The sequence below is a fragment of the Phoenix dactylifera genome, chromosome 3 (genome assembly GCF_009389715.1).
Source record: "Phoenix dactylifera cultivar Barhee BC4 chromosome 3, palm_55x_up_171113_PBpolish2nd_filt_p, whole genome shotgun sequence".
NCBI classification, from domain to species: domain Eukaryota; kingdom Viridiplantae; phylum Streptophyta; class Magnoliopsida; order Arecales; family Arecaceae; genus Phoenix; species Phoenix dactylifera.
The window spans coordinates 15857367-15865011 of NC_052394.1; the positions used below are offsets into that span (position 1 = coordinate 15857367).

Genomic DNA, 7645 nt, shown 5'->3' on the forward strand with positions numbered 1-7645 from the left:
TGTGCATCCCTTGATTACTACCATTTCTTTTAAAACGAATGCACCTTCTGAATCATTGTAATAGTTACCAGACAAACTGATCAATATGTGCCGTAGGCAGAGGCAGGAAACAGTTTCCTTGAAAATATTCGTGGCCATTTCAGAACTTTGGCACCAAGCTCCCATACCTTTATATAAGTTTGATTCGACTTTCTGAAACTCTGAATCTATTGCATCTGCAAACACTGAATTAGAAGCAGGTCTACCAGGTGAATCTAACTGTTCAGAAAGGTGAAGGATTAATATTTTCGGATCCTGTGTATTAATTCAATATCGTTTTAAACAGGTTATGAGGGTCTGGCAATTTACGAGTCCTTAAAAGATTTAGAAGAACAGCAACAGTTCTCTGAGTTTCTGCAAGCTCTCAGACCTGCTCTTCTGCCCTTGGGACTGCCAAACTTTTCATGAAGATCAAACTGAGGGACTTCTATATAGCAATCCGTCATCCTTCTTAGGTTTCAATGAACGGTGACATGGGAGGGGTTTTCATGAGAATATCCACAAGGAGGTATGGATGGGATGTCATTGAAGGGCGCTTGAGGGGTCCTACCACCACAGGGGTCCGCTAGTTCTTAAACGAAATCATGAACGGTTGAATCAATTTGAACCTGAACTGCTAGGTTGCACATGCTGAGAGCCATCAAGTGAAATCATTGTAGGTCATTATAGTGAATATAATGGACAGTTGTAAAGCTAAAAGGTGGACAAGAATATTATTTTTAGATAACAGTGATTTAACTTCATTTTTTTTTATATATCTAATGTGAAAAAACTGAAAATTATCGAAGGAAATACCTTTTTTATATGTCTAAATTAGTTTACATATCCGTACATAGAAACAAACATGCATTTAAGTTTAGAATGTTGCAATATAAATCTCCAAGTTTCTAGGTATGAAAAATTAGTAAATTTCAAATAGAAGCCGCATGGGCCATTTCTCCCTAAGGTGCCGTTAGAGCAGCCTTGGCATATATAATATTTGATATGTGACAACCTGTTATGATAGTTATGATGTATCAGGTCCAAGCTACAGATGTAGCAGGTCCAAGCACACCTCACCCTGTTCTTGGTCCAACATCTCACACCCAACTGCTGCTAACTGAGATCAGACTAGAATTAGGCAGGCTCAAGTATTGGATAATATCTTTCCTCCATAGAGTTATATGGAGTGTCAAATTTCACTCATAGAGGAGAGAAATCTCCCTTCAATGAAGACCAACGTTTTGTGATGCGATTCAACAATAGAAACAAACTACTAGATAGATCAGATTTAAATCTATCCATGGAAATAGTTTGTACGTTTTATCTATGGAGATCGACCTGTCATGCATACTTAAAAAATTCTTATTATCATCAGCAATGGTAGCGTTTCAATCTGTCGTAATTAAGTGTCACAAGTGACTCGTTACATATTTGATAGCTATTTGTCCTTGGCAAAAACTATGCTTACGTGCCATTCATGTGTTTTCCACGTGCATGCATGCGTGCATGGAGAGAGAGAGAGAGAGAGAGAGAGAGAGAGAGAGAGAGAGATTCCTTCTTAATTTACACAAGATATAGAATTTATGGTATATAGAGGGCTTTGTTGAACGTGAAAGCTGACCAAACACGTAAAATCTAGGAGGGCAGTAACAAGAGGGTTCAATCTCTTCAACCTCAGAGAGAGAGAGAGAGAGAGATCTTTGCAAGTACTTAAACATCTAGAATTATATTTGATGCATTAATATATAACAACTTTCCTTTTTCCTTTTGTGATAATTGACGACTTTCTCAGGCGCTGCATGAACGCCACTATCACATAATTTTGCATGCATGCAGGCACAAAGATCTACGTAAATATTTTTCTACCAAAAAACAAAAAACGTAAATACTTTTCCACAAAGCTGCATGCCAACATTTGGGCTATGGGACATCAAGTGTCAAACTCATAGGAACAGTCTCAACCCAGCCCACACAGCTTCGAACATTGTCACGCTAACTGGGATCCGGCCTTCCTCAGAAAGAGTACATCGTGAGCAGAGAGGATTCCTCCCTTCAACCAAGACTAATATTTTATCAATGCAATTGGATAAAAATTACTAGAAAGTTTCATATTCAAATTAAACTAGATTTAAGGGATAGTTTCCAAATTAAACTAGAGTCGACCAATACTTATGGAAATGCTATGAGGTAGGTGCATGGCACTTCACGCGGGGTTCGACCGACCCTCGTGATTCCACCAAACCTTTCTTGCCCTGTGGCACGAGAATTATTTCATGCGATCAACCAGTTCCTCGTAGTATTCTCTTGCTTGAATAATAGGGGTTGCAATTACAATTATGATGTATATAATTCACATGATATGTCATACTATGTAAACTTCATGTTGGGTCAGGCCAAGACAATCCAAGCATAGCTCAAGTGTGAAACTTGTGATGTAAGCGTAGAATAGTTCGAATATATGTGTGTCCAGCCTGCTTGGAAAGCAGGCAAGGCCAAGTCATTTATTGGCCTTGAATTGATGCACATCTTCCTAATGAGGATTTTTTTGTGCATACATATGCGATTCTTTAATTTCCTTTGGTTGGAGGTGGGGTGGTATCGTCGAGCAAAAAGTAATATGGAGTACGTAGTGAGAATAAGTGCCTCCCAACTCAATGATGAAAGCTGGATTGAATTATATGAACAGGCGGCAATTCACCTTCTACATGACTTCTCCCCTTCTATCATATATATACATTATAAGCAAAAGAAGGGTTCAATTAAGTCATTGTTCCGTTATCTATTTTCAAATATAAATAATATAAAATATCATGAAATAATCATAAATTCTTCTCTATTTACATTAGGTGGGATCAAAAGGTTTTAGGCACTACAAAATTGAAGTTTCGAGATTGTTAATAAAAAATTAAGCCATTGGATTCTATCTAAAATATTTTAGCTCGATCTCCATTTGTTGACATTCCTCTCTATATGTGAGAGATCTAGAGTTTAAACCCTGGTGATGGTAAACCCATCATATTTCTCGGAAAAAGAAAAAAAAAACTTCCTAGATTTAAAACAGAAAAATGTGTTGTGAAGGCCCGGTTTAAGCCCGATCTACTCAATTAACCCGACCTGAGGCTTGGCCCATGGAGTGGCCAAGTGCGTGTTTTGCGCATGACAAGAGTGGAAGATTCCCTCCAACTAAGAATCAAGAGTCATAGGGCCCGAGACCCTATGGCTCCTCTATAAAGGGAAAGCTCTCTCCCTCAAGCGCTCTCCATCTCGAGCAATGCTCATCTTCCCTCTCCTTTTTCCTCCCTTTTTTCGTTGAGTTTGCAGCTGCTCGTCATTGTGCTCGCCGAAAATTGGGGCCACCGGACACCACTGGAGCCGAGGTAACACTTTGATCTTCTTCCCCTTTCCTTCTTCTTCTTCCCACGACCTAGAATCATGGTCATCGACCGAGCAATTGGCCAAAAATCAATCGGAAATCAAACCCCCTTATTTTTTGGTTTTTGGCCGAAATTTTTCTTCCTTTCTTACCATCGCCACCATTGGTGTTTGTTGTCGAGGGCCTTAGCCCCTTCCTTGCATCGATCTCTGGCCGAAACCAGACTCCCCAACTGCCGGTGAGCGAATTGGGATCCGAGATCGACTGAGCCAAGACTTGCTGTTCGGCTCTCCTCTTGGGTTGATTCTCTGCCAATAGCCGCCGCTGGCTGTCCTCTGCCACATATCTCTACTGCCTGCTGCCACCTCACCGGACCATCATGGCCACCGGTCCACCCTCTTCCTTCCCCTATTTGCCAATAAAAGAAAAAGAAGAAAGAAAGAAAAGAAGAGATGAAGAAGAGGAGGAGAAGAGAGTGCCCATCCCTCTCTTTCTCTCTCTTTATTTTTTCTCTTATCTATCTATTTCTCTCTCCAAACAAACCCATGAATCATAGGATCTGTCATGGGTATAAGATGACCGTAGCATGAATATTTGTGAGCAATATTTTGAATTATAATATGACTAAATGACAGAAAGATGATTTATGTATTTATTTGCAAGATGAACTTAGAACCATATTTACGAAATATGGATGATTTATGCATGCATGATTGGATTTATGACTTGTTTTAATATACTGTACTATAAAATGCTTTATTTTGTTATATTTGTTATCTTTCTTAAATGATGCCTTGATATAAAAAAAACTTATGTCTGATCTGATAAGGTAATGTAAAATTTACTTATTGAGCTGTATCGCTCATATAGTTTTATTTTTATTTTTCTTTCTCCAGATGAATAGAGTCAATAGAAACGAAGGATAATCCAGGTTTGGAGATCGTGCTAGCAAGATTAGCAATTTGTAACAGAATTTTAGTTCTTTAGTTGGTTATAAATTTGTAGCGTAGTAATTTTCTAAATGTTATGACTTATGGGTTGGGTATTTATGTTTAAATATAGATGTTCTAAACCGATGTTGACTTTGTTATTTGAATAAGATGATGAATTTATATTTCTATATTTTGTTTGATATAGATATAGAAGCTAAATGAAATATTTGGTTTCGTATTATCATGTGTTGTACCCCTCAGTAACATAGCTGTATTATATCCCGAATTCGGGACATAACATGTGTGCTTTGGAAGTTTGCTTTATGTGTGTCCCATCATGCCAAAATAACAATCTTATGGCACAATACAATGTTTTGAAATAACATGAACATGAAGGTTTCAAAAAAAAAAAAAATACAGTTGTCTATTTATAGACATTTCAGATGCAGCAAATCAAAGAGACCTTACATTTTTGTTTTGCAACCTCCATCTTTGAATTTAAAACTGTATATAAACTCTGCTTTTATTGTTTTCTACGCTTTGTGCGTTATAACTCTATATGTATACATATAATTTGCAACATGTGAATCTCTACAACTCACAAGGTCCATGAACACAACAAAACAAATTTAGCTTCAGCTTCTTAGACTTAATTTGGTCACTGCACAAGTTGTGCAAGATAATACTTCTTTAAAACTATTTTTGATTAATTGAGACTCATAAAATTGAATGTACACACTTTTTTTTAGTAATTCTTTGGCAATGTTGATAGAGAAAAAAAAAATCAACTTGACTAAATCACATACAAATTTTATATTCATTAATGAGTCAGGTGGGTAGGACACAAAGTATATGTGCATGCCTAACTAAAATATAGAAAGAGAAATGCTTGGAGACTACTTAGCAGCACCCAAGTCTTGGCACCATGGATCAAATTAATAAATATTTTCACATCCTCCACTTATTTTGACCATGATTGTGTCAGCTATTTCATAGTTGGGTGCCATAAGTTGGCGTCCCTTGTACTTCACAATCTTAAATTTTGTTAAAAAAAGGCCTCGACCCTGAGCGTAGCCAGAACCGGACATGTACACATTCCAGCGGACCAACCGTAGCCAATATGAACTCAACAACCGCAGTACATTACAGTATATATCTCGGTGCACGAGCGGATCAGCTGCAACCAATCGTGTACAACCTATCACCAACCCCTACACGAATGCCACGTCGGCCCCATCGAAACACCAGACACCACTCCACCCAAGAACATTGGTCCCAAGTTCCAACCTAAGTCCATACGCATTTCGATGGATCATTTGCTGGTTTTACAGTCCCATGCACAGCATCACCCAGCTGATCTCTATCCTCCTTCTCTCTCTCTCTCTCTCTCTCTCTCTCTTTCTCTGTAGCATTGTCTATTTGTCTCTAAATACTGTCCACTCGATCTTTCTCGCGCGACAAACGCGGCAAAGTGGGAACAACACCCGCACTCGCACATATATTCCCTTCTCGGTCCGACGACAGCGCTCTCTGGGATCGACCACAATCTCATTTTGACCGTAGGAGACGTCCGACATGTATCGGAGCTTGTCGGGTAGCCACCGGGACGGGGGCAACGCCGGTGGGAGCGCCGCCGCCGTGGCCATGCCGGGCTACTTCATGGCGTCGTTCTACCCGGTGGAGATGGGCGGCGGAGGCGGCGGCGGCGGCGGTGATGCACCCACGGACCGGGCCCTCATCGCCTCCCGGAACCACCGCGAGGCCGAGAAGCGAAGAAGGGAGCGGATCAAGTCCCATCTCGATCGTCTTCGGACCATTCTTGCCTGCGACCCTAAGGTTCGCTCTAAGAATTGCACCACACTTTCCCTTCCTCTCTTCTCGATCTTGGATTTGTAAGATTAGGTTCAGGGTTACGATATCTAACCTTTTCCTCCTTTCTTTTTCTATTTAACTTATTCTTAACTTCTAAAATAGCAGTTTTTTTTTTTTATCTCAATATTTGGTGGGTTTTGTGCAGTGATATATGATAGAATCAGTATATTTGGCAACTGGAGAAGCTCATAGTGTACAACACTTGGAAGGGTTTGTCATGGTAGAACCGTGGACTTCTTCATGTTAAAGATATAAAGAATTTTCTAGCGTCAGGGTTTGGGAAAGTCACTAGTTAGGGTTTCACGTAATTCCTGAGATTGCAGTATTTCTTCCAAAGTGGAATTTCGATTTATTTCCTCGCAACGAAACCATTTCACAAGGATTAGGGTTTTGAAGAGAACTAGCTTAATAGGATAGATAGGTTTTTTCCTATTGGCTTCAAGAACAGCTTTACCTTCTAGTTTTTTATTTGGCTTTGTTCAGTTCCTTCTGTTTGTCTTCAATTCTTGTTTTCTATTTCCTCCATAGACAGATAAAGCATCCCTCTTGGCAAAGGCAGTAGAACGCGTTAGAGATTTAAAGCAGCGAACAGCGGATATCACAGAGACCCAGCTCTTCCCCACTGAAAACGATGAGATCGTTGTGCTTCCCTCCTCCAGCTCCAATGGCGAAAGGTCAGTGTTTGAGGCCTCGCTGTGCTGCGAGGACCGGTCTGATCTGCTTCCGGAACTTATAGAGACCCTCCGGTCCCTCCGCCTCAAGACTCTGAGAGCCGAGATTGCAACGCTTGGAGGAAGGGTGCGCAACGTGCTGGTCCTTGCCAAAGAGAAAGAAGAGTATGAGGAGGAGGCGGAGGAGGGCGAGGGTTCCGGTGGTGCCTTCCTCAGGGATGCTCTCAAGGCTTTGGTGGACCGCCCAGTCTCCGATGACCGATCCAAACGTCGTCGAGTCGTGGACCGGGGTTTGGCCTGAGGAACCTCCTCCTTCCTTGTGCTGGTGTTTGTTTGGGCTTCGCGTTTGGATACTTGGAGCTTTTGCTTCTTGATGGTGGTGTTTTAGGGTTTGTTATGGGTGCCAAGGTTAATTGGAGACAGACCCGCAAGGAAGAATATCCTTGTTATAAGCTATTATTAATTTCCTGTAATAACAATATGGTGACAATCTGCACTAGTGTTGATGGAACGAGGTATGTAGCTTAAGGTTAGTTTTAGAGCTGCAGAGAATGGGAGATAATATAGTTTATCAGGCATGGGCATCCGCATGGAATGCCTGTTGTTTTGACATCCTTTTTTCTTCCTTATCTTATTGCCCTTTCTTGAAAAAGGAAGAGGGGTTTGAACTAGATATCACATCAGATGCGTGCTAAATATTTGTGAGTTGGATGATGGCAGTTTCCATGGATTATTGTTTCGGGCAGATGATCCTATATGAACATTCATTTTCTCAA

General features: G+C 40.5%; 1 protein-coding gene across 1 annotated transcript; it reads left to right on the plus strand.

The window, feature by feature from the left end:
- Positions 1-5728: 5728 nt before the first annotated feature.
- Positions 5729-7645, plus strand: LOC103706232 (transcription factor bHLH106-like). The gene is made up of 2 exons (XM_008790279.3): positions 5729-6162; positions 6727-7645. The coding sequence occupies exons 1-2, from the start codon at positions 5902-5904 to the stop codon at positions 7168-7170; spliced, it is 705 nt and encodes a 234-aa protein (XP_008788501.1). The 5' UTR covers positions 5729-5901; the 3' UTR covers positions 7171-7645.